The sequence below is a fragment of the Lissotriton helveticus genome, chromosome 3_2, assembly GCF_964261635.1.
Source record: "Lissotriton helveticus chromosome 3_2, aLisHel1.1, whole genome shotgun sequence".
Classification (NCBI taxonomy): domain Eukaryota; kingdom Metazoa; phylum Chordata; class Amphibia; order Caudata; family Salamandridae; genus Lissotriton; species Lissotriton helveticus.
Genome location: NC_136062.1, coordinates 156,335,137 through 156,360,242, shown reverse-complemented (window position 1 = coordinate 156,360,242; position 25,106 = coordinate 156,335,137). Strand labels below are relative to the sequence as shown.

At 50.5% G+C, this 25,106-nt stretch overlaps 1 protein-coding gene across 2 annotated transcripts in view; it reads left to right on the top strand.

Annotated features, from left to right (window-relative positions):
- PSTPIP1 (proline-serine-threonine phosphatase interacting protein 1) overlaps positions 1-25,106 on the top strand; it is a 643,783-nt gene that overhangs the window by 297,665 nt on the left and 321,012 nt on the right. For both annotated transcript variants that reach the window (XM_078684947.1, XM_078684948.1), the window contains exon 4: positions 1,312-1,346. In XM_078684947.1, coding sequence (XP_078541073.1) covers positions 1,312-1,346 — 35 coding nt within the window. The remainder of the gene's footprint in view (positions 1-1,311; positions 1,347-25,106) is intronic.

The following is a 25,106-nucleotide window of genomic DNA, read 5'->3' as shown; positions in this document are numbered from 1 at the left end:
TCTATAACAACAACGTGTGTTTCACAACTTTGTGTGGGGAGCACTAGATAAGAATGCAATGGCTCCAAAATACATGTGATTCTGCAATCCCTGTTTCAGAACGCCTCTCTAATTTCTTTATAATCTGTGACTTGTGACGCACACTGCCACTAAATTGCAATAACTTATTACAGTTAAGTACTGATGTCACAATGTCAGCTGCCATCAGCCAGGGTACAGGCTTATCAGGTTATTGAGCATAAACATTGCTTTTCTTTCTTCTGCTCTTTAGTTATAGATGTACAGTGAGAAGTAGAAATTAAATATTTATGGTAACAAGTTTTTTGTGCTTGTTAGGTAATTATAGAAAAATTAGAATCTCTCTGCATGTTTCTACACATTCTAAGCTACTGCACCTTTTTCTAAATCTGACTTGTATTAAACTAAATCCTATGGGAAACATCCATTACCATGTGGGCGTTGCATCACAATGCCTTTACATCTCGGGTATTACAATGCAAGTCGTTACAACGACTTGCACTGGATGGTGCTCTAACCTAAGGAATAGTATGATTTACTATTCCAACACCATCCCTACTGTACGTAGACTTGTGTGTTGGAATAGTAAATTATACTATTCCTCAGTCCAGCGCCCTCCAGCGTCGTAAAAAATGAGATGTAACGTACCGCGATCATTTTGATCCCGTTGTAACAGTACATATTCAAATCCTATATCTTTTTGTAACAAATATCTAATAGCTTTTGATGTGTGTTCATACATGCCAACATTTTAGAAGAGGAAAGTGGGAGATTTTAAAACAATTAGCGGAAGAACATATTTTTCCCATTGACTTCTATTGAAGGAGAGGCAATTTCAAGTGGGAGACAGTCAAGATAAAACTATTTTTTCCATAAAAATCGTGAGTCTCCCGCCTGATTTGGGTCTATTGACATGTAAGGTGTTTCATTGTACACCAGACTAGAGGTTCTAGTTTTTATCCTTGATGTTTGCAAGCAAGGATTTAAGTGGTTTGTGGGTAATGTGGTGGTGTGACCATGTACTACAAGAAATAAAGTACCTTCTGCTCTACTGATAAGGATAATACAATCACCTTGGAATTCCTTAACCTTCTAAAGCAACTCAGCTTCCACCTCATTTCTCTACATGGTCATGGAACTCCTCAGTGACTAGCAACAGTCACAGGGTAAAAACGAATCTAAGGTTGGCAGGGTTTATGACGGTAGTGGATGGCCAGATTTCATTATATGCTGATGCTCCTTTGAGGTGTTGCAAAATGTTCTGGTAATAAACAAATCTCTTCTTTCTTTCAGCACACTGAGATCCTCCTTCGATATTCTCAAACAACGTGAGTAATTAACAATTTCCTAAGATTGTAATTGCTGTTCATTAATGTCCCTGACAGTTGACTCTGCGCATATTAACATCTCTGTGTGTTGAACTCAAGCTTTTACATGACTCTGATTCCATTCGTTCACAGGAGAACTTGTATTTTCATTCCTGTCCTAGAGAAAAAGGTTGAGCTCTTCCCAGACAACAGTCTTTTGATATAAATCAATCAACCAAGCAGTATTCCTAAAGCGCAGCCATTCACCCCAGGGGGTATCCAACCGCTGAGGTCTCATAGGTCTTAGTTGAAGAGCCAGGTCTTGAGTCCTTTTCTAAAGCCCAACAGTGAAGGTGCAGTTCGGAGGTGGAGGAGGCTTGGCTGCAGGGTAATAGACGGAGCGACCTCTGCTGCAGCTTTTGTGGATGAAGAGATTGTGAGTGAGGGAGGCGGAGCACAGTTGTCTTACAGGTTGGTGGAAGGTCAAGGGGTGATTGAGGTGTCCAGGGCCTTGGTTTTGGAGTGCTTTAAAGGTGTGGGTTAGCATCTTGAGCTGGCATATCTTTGGGACAGGGAGCCAGTGGAGAATTCTGAGGTGGGGTTGCTAGTTCATTTTGGATGGTTGAGGATGAGTCTGGCTGTGGTGTTCTGTATGGTTTGAAGTTGTTTGAGGAGTTGGGTGGAAGTTCCAGCGTAGAGTGTATTTACGTAGTCTAGTCGCCTTTTGACGAGGGCTTGGTTCACTATATTCCTGGTGTTGATGGTGATCCATCTGAAGATTTTACAGAACATATGGAGAATGTGGAAGCAGAAGGAAGTTACTAAGTTGAGAGTTCGCCATCCAGGATCATCCCAAGGTTGTGGGCGTAGTTGGTAAGGGTGGGTGTGGGTGTGGGTCTGAGTTTGGTGGGCCATCAGGTGTCTTCTCACAGTGAGGTGTTCCTTCCAAAGATGAGCACCTCCATTTTGTTCAGCTTTGGCCAGTTGACCCTCATCCAGCCTGTGACATTTGTCATGGTGTTACAGAAGTTGGTTCTGGTGGTGACTGGGTCTTCCGTGAGAGAAAGTATGAGCTGGGTGTCATCCATGTAGGAGATGATATTGTGTTCATGGGTGCGTACAACATTGGCCAGAGGGGTAATGTATACGTTGAACAAGGTGGGGGTGAGGGAGCAGCCTTGGGGGATGCTGTAGATGATTCTCTTGGGCTCAGAGATGTAGGGAAGTAAGTGGATTATTTGAGTGTGTCCAGTGAGGAAGGCGGGAATGCCTTTGAGGGCATCTCCCTGGACGCCGTTGTGGGGGAGTCTTGTGATGAGGGTATGTTGGAAGACGGTGTCAAAAGCCGCGGATAGGTCAAAGAGGATAAGAACTGCTGTTTCTGCTCAGTCAAGAAGGGTTCTGATGTCAATGTTTGCAGCGATGAGACAGTCTAGGTGTGGTGGTTTGCGCTGAAGCCAGATTGGAAGTCGTCGAGAAGGTTGTTTCCTTCCAGGTATTCAGTGAGTTGGAGGTTGATGGCTTTCTCTAGTACCTTGGCGGTAAAAGGGAGCAGCGAGGTGGGGCGGTAGTTCATTAGGTCTCTGGGGTCAGCAAAGGGCTTTTTCAGAAGGGGGTTGACTACTGCATGTTTTTCATGCATCACGGGCGGCCGTGGAGATGGATGCGTTGAGGATTTCCGTGAGTGTGCTGCTGATTTCTTTGTGCCCCAGGTTGAAGATGTGGCGGCAGGGGTCCTTCAGAACTCCAGAGTGGATAGAGGTCATGATAGCTGAGGTGTTTGGTTGTGTGTGTGGTTTCCATGCAGTGAGTAGGTGGCTGAAGGTGCCAGGCTGGTGGCAGGAGATGGTTGATGTCAGTGTGTTGATGTTCGTAATTGCAGTAGATGTTGGCTATTTTGTTGTGGAAATGGTCAGCCACGATGTTGCAGAGCGCTGGTTATGTGAGGATCGTTTTCTCTGTGGCTGAAGGGAATGAGTACTCTGACGATGCTGAAGATGCTGATACAGTGTTTAGTGAAGACAAGAAAACCCTATTTTATCCATCTGCCCATATTTCAGTTTATATGTGACTTCCTGCCCCGAGTCCACGTTATCATATCATGCCTGCCTTCATGCATTTGCATTCAGTTTGCCAAATATGGGCCTGAAAAGAATAATTCTCTTACTTAAGAGAAAAAGCTCAAAAGTATGAAGAGATCTACATAGACATGTTAGCACAAAACAAAAAATAAAACAATGGACGTTATGTACTTTGTACCTCTTGCTCTATGTCTCTCTTTCTTCTCTTAAAAGAAGAGCTGTTGAACAGACCATAGTGGGCAAGGTTTCTCTGTGACAGGAACTTATGCTACTCGTATTTATATAGTATGCATTTTGCCACTGGTTTTCCTTGTAGCACAATAAGCATTACCTCATAGACTATCTTCCTTCGAGACAGTCCTTCAACATTAGCTGTTCTCTGTCCCACAGTGATTGTCCAACCGAACAAAAATAATTCTCCCAATACTTTCTCTACTATCCCAACAGTGCCATAAATGGAAGGAACCATGAGAACACATACTGTTCCATTCTTATGTTGGAGTCAGAGTACTCTTCCCTACTGGTGGAGTAAGGTTTCCTTTTTAAAATGTGTCTCATAATAAATGTTGGTCTATTTGTACTTGGTGTAAGCTTTTTTCTGATATTGTGGCTTGTATTAGCAGTTTGGGCACAGTTGTTCAATATCTTGCTCTAGCAGACAAACTATTTGTCACCCGTTACAGGGGGCCTGGTGAGTAATTTGCTATGTGGTCCAGTTCTAATCAGAATCTTTGCTTCAGCACTAAGCGCAGGGAGGAATTGGAAAAATATATATCTTTTTCTCCTTTGACATGACGAATATTGTCCCGGTCACTGCGCCTGACGTCAAGATGACGCCTTACGTGAGGTTTCACGTGTAACTTTCATATTTCAATGCAGAGCAGCCGACTGAGGTTCTGTTGGTTGATTGGTTGAGTGTTTGTCTTCAAGTGTACAGCCAACAATTAGAGGATGTAATGGGTTTAGCGATGGTAGGACCTTTATCAGAGGTCCCTCATGGTCCTTTCCTGCAGCAGATGATTGCGGCTGCAGTTGATGCAGCTTTTAAAGCCAATGAGAGCAATGTCCCTAGGGTGCAAGATTCCTTCTGATCCTGCTGGTAAACCGGAGAGGATGATGATTGCAGAGAATGTTATTTTCAGGGCACAGATCTTATGGAGAATCTACAGCATCTGTGGGACAACTTCAGTTTCCCCCACAGCCTCTCACAGGCGAGAAAGATTACTTTTTGGTGCAATACCAGCGCACAGAATAAGAAGCTTTTCCTTTGCATGGGGCAATTCGGCATATTCTATCCAATGAGTGGGAGGATGTGAATAAAGGTTTTCTTTGTCTAAATGCTACACGTTAGATGCATTCCCCACAGTAGTCAAAATGGATAAACGTATGGCTGGCCTCTCCTTTGAGGGCACTATCCTCTCAGAAAACGCTTTGCCCCCCTGAGTTCATTGATAAAAAATGTGGAATGCGCGAATAAACTGCAAATGCCTACACAAAGTATACAGTGCAGACTCTCCTCTGAGATTTTCATTCTTTATCAGAGCAGCTGAATGAAAGGCTAGATTGTACTGTGCTTTTATGTCTCATGGAACAACAGGTTCGCTTTCTCTAGGACATCTCCTTTTGTAATGTATGTAGTTCAGCTGCAGCCTCAGGTTCTGTAATAGTGGCACGGGGTTATTTGTGGATGTGCATAAAGTATTTCAATGGTTCTAAACTTTTCGGGCAGCAACTTGATGAAATGGTGAAAATGTCACTCTGCATGTGGGGGTTCTCAGCCTTTTCAAGGAAGGGTTCGAGGCCGGGAACCCTACTTCTAGAAAATTCCAGTTCCAGCCAGCTTCCATCACTCCATCCCCCTCCTACAAAAGCATGACTATGCGGATGTGTTGCAGGGTGGATTATTGGTAGGGATAAGTGTGCACCTACCACTAGCAATGAGGCCACCAACGTAATATAAGGTTCAGTGAAGGTCTCAAAAAATTATTCCCTTGCCCAACCATTGGTAACTGGCAACGAGCCGGCAGGTTTAACTTAGGAAACAGGTGTGTGAAGCATTTAAAATCACCAGTACCTTGAATAAGTAAGACACAGCACACAATACAAATCCACAACCAATTTTTAAAATTAGTTGATACTTTTATGATTCAAATGACACCAAAACTTTTCTGGTGGATTTTCTCTCATTGTCGAGCAAGGCTTCTCTTCAGGCCGGATTCAAGTCGACAACAGCGGCTTGGCTCAGGGCGAGCCTTTGGTGAAATCCTGGTGTCTTGAGCTATGGAGCTTTCAGTGGGAAGAGCCTGAAATCCTGGCCGGGTCACGGTTCGACGGCTGTGGCCTGAATCGCGTCAACGGGTCGGTCCCCTTACGGAGCTTTGTCTAAAAGTTGCTCCAAACTTCTCCAAACTTCTGGAACTTCTTCCTGAGGTTCCTCTTGCAGGGTTCAAAGTATCCAAAACACAAATACATGGGTCTAGAAGCTCTGAGATGGTCCTTGGAGGTTTGGGACTACAATTCCCACAATGCACCTGGCCAAATCCTTAAGAGTCCACTGGACGTACTCCAGGTTGGGGACTTCTTGGGGGAGATGGTACAGGTGAACTCTGTTAACCTGTTGCTTTCAGGGAGTGCACTCCTTTGTCCTTTGTGTAGCAAGGAAAAGTCCTCAGGGCTGTAGTTCCAAGTGAGCAGCGGGAGCAGTCCTTCAGCGTGCAATCCTATGGGGTGCAGACCAGGCACCAGCAGGGCAGTCTTCCTTCTTGTTGTTTCAGGCAGGATGTCTAAGTTGCTATGCAACTCTCACAAATGTATCCAATGCTCTGGGGCAAAAGGCAGGGGATCATCCCTGACCAATGGGGTATAGGGTGCCACCCAAAAGCATGACAGCATCCTCCAAAGTGTGACATATTCTTGTCTCACAAAGCACTGTACCTTAAAATTCAATATGGAGTGCCTCATTTCCCTTAACACTCCCTTTCCAGACCTCCTCCAATTTCCATTCCTGGGGATCTCATCTGGCTGCGGAGTATAGGAAGAGGGTATATCCCTGGCAGGCATTCCTTACTGTCCTGCTCTCTTTGTAGCCCAGTCTCATTTACCCAGCCCCCATCCTCGCCTGTTCCCTTTAGCTGCAGAGCTCCTTCGACCACATAACGTCTGTCTCTATGCGGGCCACTTATCACTTCATCAAAGCAGTTTGGCTATGCCTGTTAAGGGATGGCAAATCAGGAGAGGCTTCTAGAAGGCTGGATTTTGGCTCACAAAAGAGAAAGTTCTATAACTTATTTTCTGCATTAGTTATGATACATCCAGGTTGTTGGATTTATCACTACCAACATTTTAAGCCCTTGAAATATTATCTTAGCTTACTCCAGTCAATAGTTACACTGTATTACAGTATTTCCATGGAAGCCTATGGAGTTAAAAGTGCTGCAACGGGAGGAAACAAAATTGGTTTTAAAATGTCCGTGCTTATTTTTAGATGGCACCCTACCCTGGGGGCTTCTAGGGTAGACCTTAGGGGTGACATATATGTATAAATGAGGTAGTTTACTACTTTGGAAGTACCTTTTAACTCCAAAGTCGAATGTGCATACAATTTCAATTTACAAGCAACTTCCAAAGCAAGGCTGACTTTTAAAATGACATCAGGCAACACAGCAGTGCACACTTAAGTGCCTCAAAGCAGCTGGGTCTCTTAACCTACATGCCCCACCATATACTAGGGACTTATATATACGCGCCAGGATACTCGTGAGTAATTGAGCGTGCTACAAAACCACCAATACTTATATGAAGGTTGTCAGAGCAAATTGTAATTACACCAAATTACCATATACTTGTTAATCAGATCACTGGCCCAGGGCACACTCAGAGTCAGTTACCAACAGTATCAGTCAAAAAATGGGGGTGATCGGGGCAAAAAGGATGACTTTCTCACATGCCTCCTCCCCCAAACGAAAGGTGATGGATGGGTAACTAACCTACACCCTGGTAGTCCTCATCAACTAAGTGGAAAAACCTGTAAAGTCCATCTGCATTGGCATGGGCAGTGTGAAGTCCATCCACTGTAGGGAAATTGACCGCCTTAATAGCTTTGGATTCTCCCCCCTCAGCGTCATGAGCCATCTGTGAGGTCTGTGGTCAGTTTGAACACAGAAGTGAGTACTAAATAGGTATGGTCTCAGCTTTTCCAGGGACCAAATCACAAAAGAGTCTACCCTCTCAATGGCACTCCACATTTGTTCTCTGGGGAGAAGTCACTTGCTAATGAAGGCAACTGGCTGATCAAGGCCATCCTCATTTACTTGTGAAAACACTGCCCCAAGCCCTTGTTCTGAAGCATCTGTCAGAACCAGTAACACTGGTGCTGAACACATAGCCTCTTTCAGAGTGTCAAAGGCCTGCTGACACTCTGGGGTCCAAATGACTTTCTTTGGCTGCTTTTTAGAAGTGTGTTTTGTCATTGGAGCCACAATGGTCCAATAGTTCTGAACAAAGTTTCTATAATACCCAATCAGGCCAAGGAAGGCCCAGACCTGCGTCTGTGTTGTAGGAGCTGTCCAGTTCAAAATGGTTTAGATTTTAGCCTGGAGAGGTTGTAAATGACCTCCACCCACAAAGTTGCCAGGTACACAACTGAACTCTGTCCTTTTTGGCACTTACTGGCCTTAATAGTCAGGCCTGCCTGCTGTAGAACCTGAAGCACTTCCTTCAGGTAGCTTATTTGATCCTCCCAAGTGGAACTGTACATAGTTTTATTATACTGATAAGCTACACAGAACTGCTCCAGCCCAGACAGGACCCTGGTCACCATCCATTGAAAGGAGGCAGAGGCATTCTTTAAGCCAAAGGGCATTACATTAAATTGATAATGTCCCACTGGGGTGGAGAATGCTGATCTCGCCTTTGCTCTTGCATTGAGGGCAATCTGCCCGTAGCCTGAGGTCAAATCAAATGAACTCAGGTACTTGGCAGCTCCTAATCTATCAATGAGCTCACCAGCTCTAGATATGAAGTGAGCATCAGTCTCAGTGACTGCATTTAGTCCACTGTAGTCCACAAAGAACCTCAATTCCTTCTTTCCCCCGGCGGATTAGGTTTGGGCACCAGCACCATTGGGCTGTCCCTTGGACGGTCAGAGGGCTCAATTGCCCCCAACTCCAGCATGTGAGCTACTGCAGCCTTGAGGACTGGTCAGACAACCTGTACAACTAATTCCTCATAGGTAGGCTCTCACCAGTATCAATGTCTTCTACACACCAGCTGGTGCTACCTGTGGTCAAATAGGACAGACCAGCAAACTGCCCCAGAACCTGCGTGCAGTCTCTGCCCTGTTGATCTGTCAATTTGGGAGGGAGTACAACTCCCTCCACTTAAATTGATAAATACGATGTTGATATACACCATCATATATAGGTATAATAACGAACTCGCATCACCGTTGTTGAATTCACCCAATAAGACCTCCCCTTCAACCCTGAGTCAGAAATACATGGTCAGGCAGGCCCTGCAACCTATGCCTGAAGCAACTGATTGACAGATCACAAGTGGGGGGACATGTAACCCTTAGACAAACGCGCGAACAGGAAAACCCACATCGATCCCACAAATAGGCAACAAAACCACAATGGTCTCAGGAGACTGGCCCCAAATAAAACACGTTTGCCCGGAGGAGCGAGCATCCCAAACAGCATATAGTCAGATGCCACACTAAGAGGCCGATTAGGATCGCGGACGGAAACGTGTCCCGTCCGCCAAGGAAGCGGGCAAGATACTCCGGACCGCTCCGCGGATAAACCGCCGTAGCGATTAGAATTATACTGGTACGAACCCCCGACCGCGGCGGACGGAGAACACCAAAGTCCGTCCGCGGCGGACGGAGTACACCAGAGCCCGCCGCAAGCGGACGGAACCGACCAAACCCCGTCCGCCGCGGACGCACATGAACGCGGGAACAGCCACCTCCACTGCCATACCTGCGAAGGCTCCGTGTCCGCGATTAGGATAACGCCGCCTGTACCCCGGTACGCACCGCCATCCATGTCCGCGGTGGAAAGAATGCAACGAGAAACAGTGCATCACAGCGGAAGCCCAACACGAACAACATCCCTACCGTCAAACCAATGTCAATAAGTGTGACGGAAGTAAATTGCAAACACACGAAAAAGGACTACCCCCCACCTGAAACACCAACACCAATCACAAGCCACAATGACACCCCCCCAAGTACCCAATAATGCACACTAGTCAACACACCCACCTACCACCTGACTGCCAACAACCATTGAGACACGACTATAAAATGACACACACCCACTACCACAATCCTTTGCATCACAGCATAGCTGCTAGCAAGAGGCCCAATACGAGCGACAGCATACACCAATTGAAGACACACAACCACCACCCTACCACACCCACCACACAAACACCCACCACACCATTCCTACACACCATACAACACACACCTGCACCCCCCAACTCACTCAACCCACACCCTGAGCACCACACACCATGGCACCCAAAAAAAACCTAAATTCACGGAGACGGAGTTGAAGGTAATGGTGGATGAAATTATCCGTGTTGAGCCCCACATATTCGGGGCCCAAGTCCAGCAGACCACCGTGGCGCAAAAAAATCACATGTGGGACAGGATCGTCAGTCGGGTGAATGCATCAGGGACCGTGCCAAGGACAAAGCACGAGATACAGAGGCGGTGGCATGACTTGAAAACTAGGGTGAAAGGCATCCGTGTCAAAAACAATGTGAGAGCTAATCACACTGGCGGCGGCACACCCCCGGAGCCCATACCCTACACTGATTGGGAGGAAAAGGTGCTGGGCATACTGCACCCAGAGAGCCTGGAAGGACTTGAGGAAGGAGAAGAGGCTGGTAAGTACTAACCAAGCACCACGATCAGAACGACATGGTCAGCCTCACACAACTGAGAAGACACATTTCCCAGGCCCCAACCCATGCACGTGGGCCACATACTCACCAAAATGTAAATGGCTACCAACAGGCCCCCATGTCCACAGGGTGTGTGTGAGAGACCAGCACTACAACTCCCAACAGGCCCCCATGTCCACAGGGTGTGTGTGAGAGGTGGGTGGGATGTGTGAGAGACCAGCACTACAACTCCCAACAGGCCCCCATGTCCACAGGGTGTGTGTGAGAGGTGGGTGGGGTGTGTGAGAGACCAGCACTACAACTCCCAACAGGCCCCCATGTCCACAGGGTGTGTGTGTGAGGTGGGTGGGGTGTGTGAGAGACCAGCACTACAACTCCCAACAGGCCCCCATGTCCACAGGGAGGGCGGTGGTGGTGTGTGGGGTGTGTGAGAGGTCACCACTACAACTCCCAACAGGCCCCCATGTCCACAGGGAGGGCGGTGGTGGTGGATGGGGTGTGTGCGACAGGACACTGAAATGTAATCAAATTGATATGAACATGTAATGTCCACAGTACTGACCAGCACAATCTTGTCCCTCAGGTGATCGTAATCTGACTGGTGAAACCAGCAACTGGCCGCAAGACTCGCCTCACACCCATACCGGACTGTCTGGGGAAGATGCCACAGCCAGCTCCGGTGCGGAGGATGGTGCGGGCCCAAGCAGACTGCCAGGGCCATCTGGCTCACAGGAAATCCCGGCCCCGACAACCGTCGCCTGTGTAACTCCTGCAACACCGGCCACAGTGAGCTGCAGACTCATCACCACCACCACCACCAGTACCACCACTCCTGCCTGTGCCACCCTGCCTAACCCACCGCACGACGCAGGGCCATCGGCCTCCCACCCAAGCAGGGAGAGTGGGCCAGACAGGAGAGAGGCTAGGCCACATCAGCCAATCAGGAGATCCACACTCCGTTGCGCTGAGGAAGGCCACCCACCCCATCCTGTGGCAGAGTCACTTGAAGCCCTAGCCAGGTGCCAGACTTCCTACGACCGTAGCCAGGAACAGGCAGATCGTGCCCACCAGGACTCGGTGGACAACATGTTGCGGGACATTGAGGGCCGCCTTGGCCAGATAGTGGACATCATGGGCCAGCAGACAACAATGTGGAGGGAATGGATAGCCCGCAACAACCCCACCCCCCCTCAACCAAGTGTCCAGACGCCACGGCCAGCAACACCACCGCCACCGCCACCGCCACCTGTGCCCCTGGCGACGGATGTGGCCCCTGAGCAACCTGCCCCCCAGCTGACTCCGTTCCACCTCAAAGACAGAGGGGCCGTCCGAGGCTGGAAGTGGGTGAGAGCAGTGGGGGGGGCTCCATCCACACGCTCCAAGAGGGGCCGACAATGACTCTGACACTGCCTGAGCCAGCCATTCACCCTGGCAACTATCCTGTCCCACATAGCCAATCATTGGCACAGGTCTGCTGGACTAGCCTGACATCACCCAATGTGGTGTCAGCACGGACATTTCATCTGCCATTACCTTCAACTCACACTCCCCCACCCCACACTTACTTGTAAATATTCACCAGCACCAATGCACAACCTGTAAATAAATGCCACTTACACACTCAATGATGTGTTGCCTCCATGTTTAATCACATGATTGCCTCAGAAACAGACGTAACCAGGTGCAGGGATCCAAGTCGTACATAATCATGCCGCTGCGGGAGTGACCTAGGGAAATTCAGAGACAGCAAACACACGTCAGGAAACATATTCACACCCATCACAACACACAGCACAGCAACATTCCACAAACCACACTCAACACAAAATCATTGGATGAGAGGACACACATCATGGAGACTTGCATGTCCAAATAAATGAACACACACCTATGCAACCATCACATAGCAGAACACCCAGCTGATGCACACCACATCCACACAACACCAGCAAACATACATAAGGCATTGTCAACCGGCACAAGAGGTAGTTACTCACATTCAAGGGAAGTAGCGATCAATGAGCTGGCGCCTCTGGTCCACACCTTCCTCCTCACCACTATCTCATCAGTCGACATGGGTGGGATGGGAGGCCGAGGAACTTGTTGGTCTTCAGGGTCCAAGAGCAGTTCAATGTCATTGCGCACGGCCAGGTTGTGAAGCATGCAGCAGGCAATCACGATCCTGCATACTTTGCCTGGTGAGTAAGGCAGGGCCCCTCCGGTCTTATCCAGGCACCGAAACCTAGACTTTAGCAGTCCAAAAGTACGTTCCACCACTCTACGTGTCCTTCCATGTGCATCATTGTAGCGCATTTCACCCGCTGTAGTAGGATTACGTATGGGACTCAGGAGCCAGGGCCGGTTTGGGTACGCCAAGTCGCCTATGTAGGGGGATGACAGACACAAATATCACAACCAGAATTGGTGGGTACCCCATGCCACACAGAAATCACAAAAGTCCCCACAGCATATTCACCAACAAGCCACGCTTGACCGGGACGCAGATTTGCCATCAGTTGGGGGACAATGCTGCTCCGCATGATGTGGGCGTCATGTGCGGAGCCTGGAAATATTGCACACACATGGGAGATGATGTTGTCGGCCTGGCACACCACCTGCACGTTCAGCGAATGGAAGTGCTTCCGATTCCTATAAACCTGCTCACGTGCCCGTGGTGGAATGAGAGCGATATGTGTGCCATCAATGGAACCCACTACGTGTGGTATCTGGCCCAGTGCATAGAAGTCTGGTTTGACTGCTGGCAACTCTGCCGGCCGTGGGAAATGGATGTAGTCATCCTTGTACAGCATCAAAGCTTTTAGAACATCCCGAAGTACCATGCTGAACATGGACTGTGACATCCCCCCGGCATGTCCAACTGTGTACTGAAAGGTGCCAGTAGCAAAAAAGTGTAGTGCCGCCATCACCTTTGCTGTGGGTGTAATGGAACCAGGATACGTCCTTCGTGGCTGCAGATGAGGAGACAATTGGGCAACAAGCTCCATCAATCTACGTTGATCTAGCCGGAATTTCCTGATCACCTCCTCATCAACCATATCCTCCAGCAGAGTGTATGGCCGATGCACATTTGGAGCCCTCCTGTGTGGGAGAGAGATGTAACTTGAGTCAACTTACAAACAACGCATAGGTGTGCAACTCCATCACATGTAAGCCAACATTAGCAAGAAGATAAATGTTGTGGACAATGGTCATATGTGTGACATCTCTGATAGTAACTACAATACGGAGTGCCCCATTAACAATGTGCAGCCACTAGCAACAGGAAGTGTGTCAACACGTACAACGCAACTTAGTCACATGTCAACATTACTGACAAGACGTGTGTCATGACCCTAATGTGTAGAAGCCACATCACAGACACACATGCAAGTGCATGCACACAAACGATAATGATACGCACACACCATGTCATCATGCAGCAATGCCAACACCAATAATGGTGAGCATACGGACATTACATGCATGGTGACACAACAGGCAACACACATACACTGAATGCATGTGTACCCCCACCATTGTAGTGACCTCACATGAACCACACACTGACAACAGATTCAGAATGTGGCGATACAGCCGTGATGTACTGTGTAGATGTGAAGAAGTAAAAACGTCTGTAGGGTCACACCCGACGTCAACACGTCGACATGCACATGTGTTGCACATTGTGTGCACACCGATGGGCATAGTATGGACACACATGGAATAGTGCATGACAAATGAAGTTTCCCTATCATGCTCACAACCCTCATGACGCAACTGCAGACAATACACCACGGAGCAGCGTCTGAAAATATACAATCATTGGCGCCGCCATGGCGGTGCACGTCTTCCGCTATTTTCGAATGGGCATACGCGGGCCGCGTTCCCTCTCCCCATTGTCTGCATGTGCACGGACCGTCACGGTCACACATCGGCAACCGCATGTGCAAGCTTCCGGGACGGATGCTTCTTTTGCAACAATGTTCTATCACTGGCGCCACCATGGCGGTGCACGTATTTGGCGGGGGAGGTGCAGGCCAACACACCCTTTAGATGTAGTCAATGGACATGGCAGTTCATGACCCCCCTTACAGTCACATTGCATCATCCACCGTATACCGGCCGGGCCGGCCCAGTCTAGGACCGACGTGCCGGCCATGTCAGCCACCGCCGTGCCAGGCCCGGCCTAGGACCGCCGTGCCGGCCATGTCCACAACCGCTGTGCCAGGCCCGGCCTAGGACCGCCGTGCCGGCCATGTCAGCCACCGCCGTGCCAGGCCCGGCCTAGGACCGCTCTGCCGGCCATGTCCACAACCGCCGTGCCAGGCCCGGCCTAGGACCGCCGTGCTGGCCATGTCAGCCACCGCCGTGCCAGGCCCGGCCTAGGACCGCCGTGCCGGCCATGTCAACCACCGCCGTGCCAGGCGAGTGAACACCCGTCGGTGGCTGACATGGCCGGCACAGCGGTCCTAGGCCGGGCCTGGCACGGCGGTGGCTGACATGGCCGGCACGGCGGTCCTAGGCCGGGCCGGCCCGGCCGGTATACGGTGGATGATGCAATGTGACTGTAAGGGGGGTCATGAACTGCCATGTCCATTGACTACATCTAAAGGGTGTGTTGGCCTGCACCTCCCCCGCCGAATACGTGCACCGCCATGGTGGCGCCAGTGATAGAACATTGTTGCAAAAGAAGCATCCGTCCCGTAAGCTTGCACATGCGGTTGCCGATGTGTGACCGTGACGGTCCGTGCACATGCAGCTAATGGGAAGAGGGAACGCTGGCCGCGTATGGCCAATCGAAAGTAGCGGAAGCAGTGCACCGCAACTCCAGGGCCAGTCATTGGCCCTTTTACAAACACGCATCCAGGGCTGACCAATTGCTGGCGACGTATACCACTGACATGTGCTCAGGGCCCTATATATGTGTGATGTCAAAAAGCACACATCCTACCCTGGGAACCAGTGCTGGCTGTTCACCTCGACCTGCTGCTGCTGAGCTGACCACCGACTGCTGCCTGTGACCATCACCTCGACCTGCTGCTGCTGAGCTGACCACCGACTGCTGCCTGTGACCATCACCTCGACCTGCTGCTGCTGAGCTGACCACCGACTGCTGCCTGTGACCATCACCTCGACCTGCTGCTGCTGAGCTGACCACCGACTGCTGCTCTAGTGCCATACTCCGTGATCTTGCCATGTCGAGAGTCAAAGAGATCCGGTCTCGTCCCTTCACCGCCGCGGAGCTTGATGTCCTCGTGGACGGTGTGCTCCGCAACTTTGGACGGCTCTACGGCGCACCCGGACAGGTGGTAAGTGCAGTGTGGGACATGTTGGTGTGCATGAGGTGGTCAATGACTCCTGGCTTCTGCAATCTTAGCTGTGTACTGTGGGCCCGACATATTTGTCGGAATGTGCATGGCTGCTGACAGATACGTGTTGCCCCTATCTGTGTGACAGGCAAACTGTCCACTGACTTGCACCCTTTTGTCTCCCATCATGGTAGGTCAAGCTGCACCTTCGCAAGGACGTGTGGAGGAGCATAGCACGTGATGTACGGGCATTGGGGGTGTTCAATAGACGACATACACACTGCCACAAACGCTGGGACGACATTTCCAGGCTGAGCAAGAATGTAGCGGAAGTGATACTGGGGATGATTCCAAGGACGCCACGTCTGGCCCGACGCTCCATGACCCCTCTCATGCACCGTATCATTGCTGTGACGCATCCTGACCTGTCCGAACGGCTGAGTGTGGATCAACAGCAAACTAGCGGTGAGCAGACTGTGTATGTTACTTGGGAGTGCAATGCATGTATTGGTGCCCAGACACAGTAGTGACTTCCGTGGTGCGTAGGTATCGCTGCGATGCCATGTTGGGGCCATTGGGTGAGTGTAATTTGACATCCAGGTCCGGCATGTTGACACGCCACTTGCTTAGTAGTTGAGTGTTGGAGCACATGCCGTAGTGGTCCGTGGCCCCATGGCAAGACATGTGTGCAGATGTACATGCTCCTGCCCTGTCCGCAGGCTGTACATGTGTCACGTCCAACAACGCTGATGTCATGTGAGGATAACTGGTAGAGGTGGGCCGTGTGCAGGATGGGGGCTAGAAGAACTTTGTCAGCAATGGAATTAGGGATTCCTTGTCCTTCTGTACGTGAGTGTGCCCATGACTTACACCTCTTTTCTGTGCATTTCAGCTTTGGCAGAGGGCACTCAGCCACAGACGGTGGAGATGAGTGGAGGCAATGCATCCGGATCAGACTTCGCGCACACGCAGACTGACACAGAGGAGGGCAGCGCCGGAGAGGGGGACAGGACCGTCCCTGAGGACTTGCATGTGGAGACACCATCGTCCTCATCTACCGAGAGTGTTGGTGAGCCAGCACTGTTGTGACAGACTGGGAGTGGGCAATCAACACCTTCGGTCGGGACACAGCACACAGGGCCCACACTGCCGCCAACTGCACCATGTACTGTTCGTGCACGCAGGAGTAGGGGGAGCAGAGTGGCGTTCGGTGCAGGCACCGCTGCCCCTGCCACGGTGACCCAAAATGCACTTTGTGCTGAGGCTGTTGATCTGCTGCGACAGCTGTGTGTGGGGCAGACCAATATGACAAATGCATTCCAAGACCATGATAGGAAGTTGGGGCAGGTGGTGGCATTCATGGAAGGGATGCATGGCGATCTTGCTGGTCTACACAGGACAGTTCAGTCATTGGCAAGCAGTGTGTCGTCTGCCATTGTACAGTCGCATGGACAGGGTGCTACTTCTGTTTCCCCATCTACACCACTGGATGTCTCGGGGGGGAGTGAATATTCTGACCAGGACTCTAATACAGGTTATTGCACTAGAAGCAGCGTCAGACAGCACGTCAGGGCACGGAGGGCACAGACACCCTCCCCTAGGTCAGCAAAATCTGTTCACAAAGACAACGTCAGATACACTGGAGTACACACACAGGATCCACAAGTGGTGTTGGGGGACATGCCTTCACATGCTACACAGGCATTCCACACAAAAGGTACTCCCAAGGCAAGGGATACTCCCAAGTCCATGGACACTCCCTTGGACAAGGACAGTCAGAGGACAAAGGCACCTCAAAGGAGCAGGGACACTCCCAAGGACAAGGACGATACTAAGGAAGGGGCCACTCCCAAGGACAGGGACAAGGACAGTCAAAAGACAAAGACACCTCAAAAGAGCAGGGACACTCCCAAGGGCAGGCACACAACAGAGAAAGGGCCATCTCCCAAGGGCAGGGACAAGGACAGTCAAAAGACAAAGGCACCTCAAAAGAGCAGGGACACTCCCAAGGGCAGGCACACAACAGAGGAAGGGCCATCTCCCAAGGGCAGGGACAAGGACAGTCAAAAGACAAAGGCACCTCAAAAGAGCAGGGACACTCCCAAGGGCAGGCACACAACAGAGGAAGGGCCATCTCCCAAGGGCAGGGACAAGGACAGTCAAAAGACAATGGCACCTCCAAAGAGCAGGGAGAGTCCCAAGGGCAGGCACACAACAGAGCAAGGGCCATCTCCCAAGGGCAGGGACACACACAGGGAGAAGGTGTCTTCTGGAGACAGGTACACCACAGACGACAAGTCTGCTGCCAGGAACAGGGCACCGCCCAGGGCACAGGGAAAGTCCAGAGCCAACACTCCTCCTACGGATGAGGCACATCCTAGGGACAAGGCTTCTCCCATGGACACTAGCGCAATCAAAGACAGGCATACATCACCCCTGGCTGCACTGAGGCTGATGTTGTTGAAGGAACGGAAAACAGATGTCTCCGCGGCGGAGTCCCCCCATACCTCCACTCCCATCCAGGCCCGTCAGAAGCAGAGGGGGGAGTCCCCTGTTGTTGCATCCCCCATTACACATGATTCTGAGTCCAGGCGGCAGGCACACAGCAAACGACAAGCAGGCTCCAGCACGTCCCCAGAAAGCCGACCCCCGGCAGCAGATGCTCCACCTATGGTGGGTGATAATTCTTTAGAGTCCCCACCACTTGCCAGTCCTGTCCTGTCCAGGGTGCACTCACATATCCCTAAGAAACGCAGACACACACCATTGACACCTGCCCATCCCGATGTCGCTCAAGTACAGCTATCCCCAGCTCCCAGGGCCACCCTGCCTCCTGGCCCATACAGCCCTGTGGCTCATCATTTCTGTGGTCCCAGTGGCGCTGGTGCAGTAGACTCTCATGTATCAGATAGTGGCACAGTGTCTGTTGTTTGCTGTCATGCATCATGTAGTAGCACAGTCTCAGTTTTGGCCTCTCCTGTTTCAGGTGCTGGCAGTGTATCTGGGTCTATGGCTCATGTGTCAGTCAGTAGATCTGTGGCTGTGTCTCACACTCCTGTTTCTGGTGCTGGCAGTGTGTCTGGGTCTGTGGCTCACGTGTCAGTCACTACATCTGTGGCTGTGTCTCACATTTCTGTTTCAGGTGCTGGCAGTGTATCTGGGTCTATGGCTCAAGTGTCAGTCACTCGAGCTGTGGCTGTGTCTCACACTCCTGTTTCTGGTGCTGGCAGTGTGTCTGGGTCTGTGGCCCATGTGTCTGTCACTCGGGCTGTGGCTGTGTCTCACACTCCTGTTTCTGGTGCTGGCAGTGTGTCTGGGTCTGTGGCCCATGTGTCTGTCACTCGGGCTGTGGCTGTGTCTCACACTCCTGTTTCTGGTGCTGGCAGTGTATCTGGGTCTGTGGCCCATGTGTCTGTCACTCGGGCTGTGGCTGTGTCTCACATTCCTGTTTCTGGTGCTGGCAGTGTGTCTGGGTCTGTGGCCCATGTGTCAGTCACTCGGGCTGTGTCTCACACTCCTGTTTCTGGTGCTGGCAGTGTGTCCGAGGCAGGTAGTTCACGCAGTCCACCTGATTCTGTGATGTGAGGTGCTGTTCACTTCACTCACATGTTGTATACATTATCCATTGAGAACAGCCTTGCACTGTTGTGGTCCTTGGGGCGGGTTGCTTGGAACACGCACTTGTGCTGCCTCTGATGGACATGTTCAGTGCAATAGACTGTTGATGCACTTAGCCCCTCTCACGTGCTGCCTCTGATGTACCTGCTCTGTTGGACACATTGCCCTGTTGATGCTCTGATACTGCATTCTGCCCTCTGATGTGCTGCCAATGATGTACCTGCTCTGTTGGGCACAATGCCCTGTTGATGCTCTGATACTGCATTCTGCCCTCTGATGTGCTGACTCTGATGTACCTGCTCTGTTGTCCACAATGCCCTGTTGCTGTTCTGATACTGCATTCTGCCCTCTCTTTTACTGCCTCTGATGTACCTGCTCTGTTGGGCACATTGCCCTGTTGATGCTCTGATACTGCATTCTGCCCTCTCACGTGCTGCCTCTGATGGACCTGTCCAGTGCAATGGACTGTTGATGCACTTAGCCCCTCTCACGTGCTGCCTCTGATGGACCTGCTCTGTTGTCCACAATGCCCTGTTGCTGTTCTGATACTGCATTCTGCCCTCTCGTTTACTGCCTCTGATGTACCTGCTCTGTTGGGCACAATGCCCTGTTGATGCTCTGATACTGCATTCTGCCCTCTGATGTGCTGACTCTGATGTACCTGCTCTGTTGTCCACAATGCCCTGTTGATGCTCTGATACTGCATTCTGCCCTATGATGTGCTGACTCTGATGTACCTGCTCTGTTGTCCACAATGCCCTGTTGATGCTCTGATACTGCATTCTGCCCTCTGATGTGCTGACTCTGATGTACCTGCTCTGTTGTCCACAATGCCCTGTTGCTATTCTGATACTGCATTCTGCCCTCTCGTTTACTGCCTCTGATGTACCTGCTCTGTTGGGCACATTGCCCTGTTGATGCTCTGATACTGCATTCTGCCCTCTCGTTTACTGCCTCTGATGTACCTGCTCTGTTGGGCACATTGCCCTGTTGATGCTCTGATACTGCATTCTGCCCTCGCGTTTACTGCCTCTGATGTACCTGCTCTGTTGGGCACAATGCCCTGTTGATGCTCTGATACTGCATTCTGCCCTCTCACGTGCTGCCTCTGATGGACCTGTCCAGTGCAATGGACTGTTGATGCACTTAGCCCCTCTCACGTGCTGCCTCTGATGGGCCTGTCCAGTGCAATGGACTGTTGATGCACTTAGCCCCTCTCACGTGCTGCCTCTGATGGACCTGTCCAGTGCAATGGACTGTTGATGCACTTAGCCCCTCTCACGTGCTGCCTCTGATGGACCTGTCCAGTGCAATGGACTGTTGATGCACTTAGCCCCTCTCACGTGCTGCCTCTGATGGACCTGTCCAGTGCAATGGACTGTTGATGCACTTAGCCCCTCTCACGTGCTGCCTCTGATGGACCTGTCCAGTACAATGGACTGTTAATGCACTTAGGCCCTCTCACGTGCTGACTCTGATGTACCTGCTCTGTTGTCCACAATGCCCTGTTGCTGTTCTGATACTGCATTCTGGCCTCTGACGTGCTGCCAATGATGTACCTGCTCTGTTGTCCACAATGCCCTGTTGCTGTTCTGATACTGCATTCTGCCCTCTCGTTTACTGCCTCTGATGTACCTGCTCTGTTGGGCACAATGCCCTGTTGATGCTCTGATACTGCATTCTGCCCTCTGATGTGCTGACTCTGATGTACCTGCTCTGTTGTCCACAATGCCCTGTTGATGCTCTGATACTGCATTCTGCCCTCTGATGTGCTGACTCTGATGTACCTGCTCTGTTGTCCACAATGCCCTGTTGATGCTCTGATACTGAATTCTGCCCTCTGATGTGCTGACTCTGATGTACCTGCTATGTTGTCCACAATGCCCTGTTGATGCTCTGATACTGCATTCTGCCCTCTGATGTGCTGACTCTGATGTACCTGCTCTGTTGTCCACAATGCCCTGTTGCTGTTCTGATACTGCATTCTGCCCTCTCGTTTACTGCCTCTGATGTACCTGCTCTGTTGGGCACATTGCCCTGTTGATGCTCTGATACTGCATTCTGCCCTCTCGTTTACTGCCTCTGATGTACCTGCTCTGTTGGGCACATTGCCCTGTTGATGCTCTGATACTGCATTCTGCCCTCTGATGTGCTGCCAATGATGTACCTGCTCTGTTGTCCACATTGCCCTGTTGATGCTCTGAAACTGCATTCTGCCCTCTGATGTGCTGCCTCTGATGTTAATGCTCTGGTGCCCACTTTGCCCATGCTCACGCATACACTGTGATTATACCCCTATTATGTGTAATAAAGGTAGTCAATCATGTGTCGTGGTTTGTCGTAGTCATTCCTGCTTGCGTACTACAATTGTGTATTTGTATTTGCTTGTGATCAGTGGTTTCGGTAACATGACACTCCCCCTCCCAACGTCACAACCCTTGCAGGTATTCCCCTCCAGACAGCGATTGGTTTGTGCCTTACCTGCGTCGTTGTCGATAGTGGGCCAAGACTTGGACGTGGTGGATCGCGAAGAGCATCGGGAAAGTGTGTAGCGCTGGGTCCATGGTGGCGAGCAGCTTGCGGTGGGTATCTCTGCTATGTATGGTATCTTCGCTGTGGGGAATCCGCCGTGTTCAGACAGGTTGTTTTTCCGCAGCGGTTTTACGTGTATTTTCCGCCATCTTGATTTGTGGGACGGTCGTAGACGTCAGTCCGTACGGCGGAGTCTCTGGATTGGTTACGTCCGCCGCGTGGTCGGGTGTAGTTGGGCGGCAGTGCGTGCTCTTCCGTCGCGGACGGAATTTTGACACTCTTTCCTATCCTGATATGGCGGACGGAGTGTCCACGGCAGGCGGACACGGAAAAGGCATTTTCCGCTTACTCCAGGGCTGCGGACGCACTTCCGTCCGCCATCCTAATGAGCCCCTAAGTTAGGAACACTCAGCCAATTTGGAACACAGCACACACAACACGCAGTGATCATGTGTTCCATGTCAGACTTCTGGACACATACCCTTAGCTCGACATTGTGTGTACGCAGGGCCAAGACCCACTTGCATTTCTTATCAAGTAAGCAGATTTATGGCTCAGTGACTAGGTCCAAATTCCAGTCCTAAAAGGAATGCACAAATCACTCTATTACACTTTGTGAAATGTATAAAAAGACAGCCCAAACCATTGTCTTCAGACCCCGACTCTGTTGCCTGCATTCCCGGCCACTGCATTTAATTAAACAAACTGTTCCTGTTTTGCCGAATGCCTCTAGTCTTTCATTTTTTCAAGGTAAATTTATATTCGAGCAGCATGTTGGTGAGCCAGCTAAGAAAGGTTGGTTCAGCAAGTCCAACTGCAGCCGAATGAACATGACCCCAGTCATACAGATTCACATCCATGCAACAAGAACAGTGAGCAGACGCCGCAATCGATTGGATGTTCTGCTGAATCTATGGGAGAGAGGTTCATCTGGAAGACTCCGTATGTGGGTAAAAGACTACATCTGTTCCTTAGTCCCACCATTTGGCATATGGCAAACTAGCTGGAGATCACCTTTCTTTGATAGTCAGCGCGCTACGAAAGGTGAGAGTTGTACTAGTCGCTTGGACCACTGGGCAGGACACAGAGGGTACGCTTGTCTCTGGGTTTCATACAGGGACTGTTTGGACCGAGACAGAGGGTACGCTTGTCTCTAGTGTGATATAAGGCTGTTTGGACAACTGGTTGTGGCGCAGAGGGTACGCATAGGCTCTGGGTGTGATATAGAGCCAGCATCTCGATCTTAATTTTTTAGTCTAAAGAAGTTTTCTTAGTGCTTTTGGTTTCTTAACATTGGTAGTATCTGAAAGAAGTGTGAGGTGTTATTAGCTTGGACCACTGGGTGTGACAGCCAGTACACATGGCCCCTTGGTGTGACATAGAGTGTAATTTGGGCGTTACGTTAAAATTTGTACCTTGGAAAGTAAGGTGCAGCTTGTGCTGGGCCAAGAAGGGCCTGTAGTTGTCAAGTCGCTCCTTCTTCTCCGCGTAATCGTTGTCTCCCGAACCGATACTGGGGGACTATCAGGCTCACTTAGTTCTGTGTACCTCGTCATTGAGTGGCATGCGCTAGGAGCAGACTACGGTCTTTGGAACAAGTCAACATTTTTCCTGTTATTTTTTCTTCTATTTTCATTGTGGTTTTCAATTGACACATTTTTTCTCGAATTTGTGGTGCTGATAAAATTATTGCAAACTACGTTTTGCCTTAAATGTTATGTCCAGTTAATGATTCTATGTGCGTATGAAAAAGTATAGTTCATAATATTTTGAGTTAACCAATGCACTTTCTTACCGGTTGTTATTTTCCATATGTGTTGTTTTATGTATTGTGAAAGTTTGTTTTATGCATCCCTCTCCTAAGCTGAGCTCAAAGTAAACTTAGGTATTGCATGTATAATCCTGTGTACATATTTTCCCCACAATCCGAGTAGTATTTAAATTTGCTTTAAAAACTTGTTACTGTGGAAATGTATTAGCCCTTAAAAAGTTCTCAACCCATCATGGAGCAGCAGTTAAACCACATGCAAAGTAGGTTCCCCACGCAGGCTAAAAAGCAAGAAAGGGGGGCGTGGCCAAGATGGCGGCGAGATAGGACATATGTTATTATCCCTCCAGTGCCGCCACTCATCAGCATTGCTTTATCATCCTTATTGGAGCCCATCTACGCTTACTAGCAAGCTACCCTCCAGAGGGCGAATCAGAATGGGGTTACAACTGGTGAGTTTGAAATGAGGAGTGCCTCGAGGCTGGCGCCAATTTGGTCTCCCCTGCTGCAGCCTGTTCGTAGCCCTCCGGGCTTTGCCTGCGGGCAAAGACGTGCGGACCTAGCGGTCTCGAGGGACCTTCCCTGCAGGTTCCTGCTGCTTGGGGCCTTTACCCGGCTGAAGTCCCTGTGAACTGAGGGGTGGTCCTGAACGCCTGTGTCGCCGAAGCAGATGGCTCCCCGGAGATACAGAGGTGAGGAGCGGATGGCTGGTAGTGTGGAGCGCGGCCTGCTGGTTTTGGACTCGGTCCGTGGGTCGGCGGGCGGCGCCAGTGAGAGGTGGGGGCTGTCACCGGTACCTGCGAGCCGTGCTGTGAGGTGTTTCTTCTCCTATGGGACCCCACCCACTGAGCCTGCAGCGTGGTGCGCCGCCGCGGTCATCGGCCGGCGCCCGGTGGGTGTCTGTTGATGAACGCAGGGCCTGTAGATGGGGAGCGGCTCAGCAGGCCATGGGCTGAAGTTGTAAATGACAAATTCTGTGGAGGAGGATCTTAGCAGTTTTACAGTAGATGCGAGTGGAGTGCCTTTCTCTCTTTGTGGAGCAAGATAAGAGATCAGCCTTCCCTTCAGAGGCTTAGTGGTGAGGAGAACGTGGCCTGCTGTGTTCGGGTGGCCAGGCGGGGCTGAAATCGGTCCGCCGATTTCCTAAGCAGGGCCTGTCATCAATAACAGAGGGCTGCAGTGTGTGCATCGTCTTCTCTTGTGAAGACCCAGGAGTTGCCTATTTTCCTTGCAGGCGGCCACAGACCAGGCGACACGGGGTGGTTGGTGACTGTGGTGCTCCCCTCAATTTCCTCCTCTGTTATGCTTTGAGTCTGGCGAGGAATTGAGTTAAGCACCCACAGTACCTTTATTCAGCTCGACGGCAGCGTGGTGCCAGTGCCCTTTGTGTCCACATGGAATGCTCTAGCGATCTGCCCCCGCCCTCACTTGGCCCTGAATTCCATTGAGAGGGAGTGCTGGCCCGGAGGGAGATATTAACCAACCTGCAGTCTACTGAGAAGTGCACTCAAAGAGACACAACTCTGGCCCTGACCCATGCTGCGACACAGAACTTGCC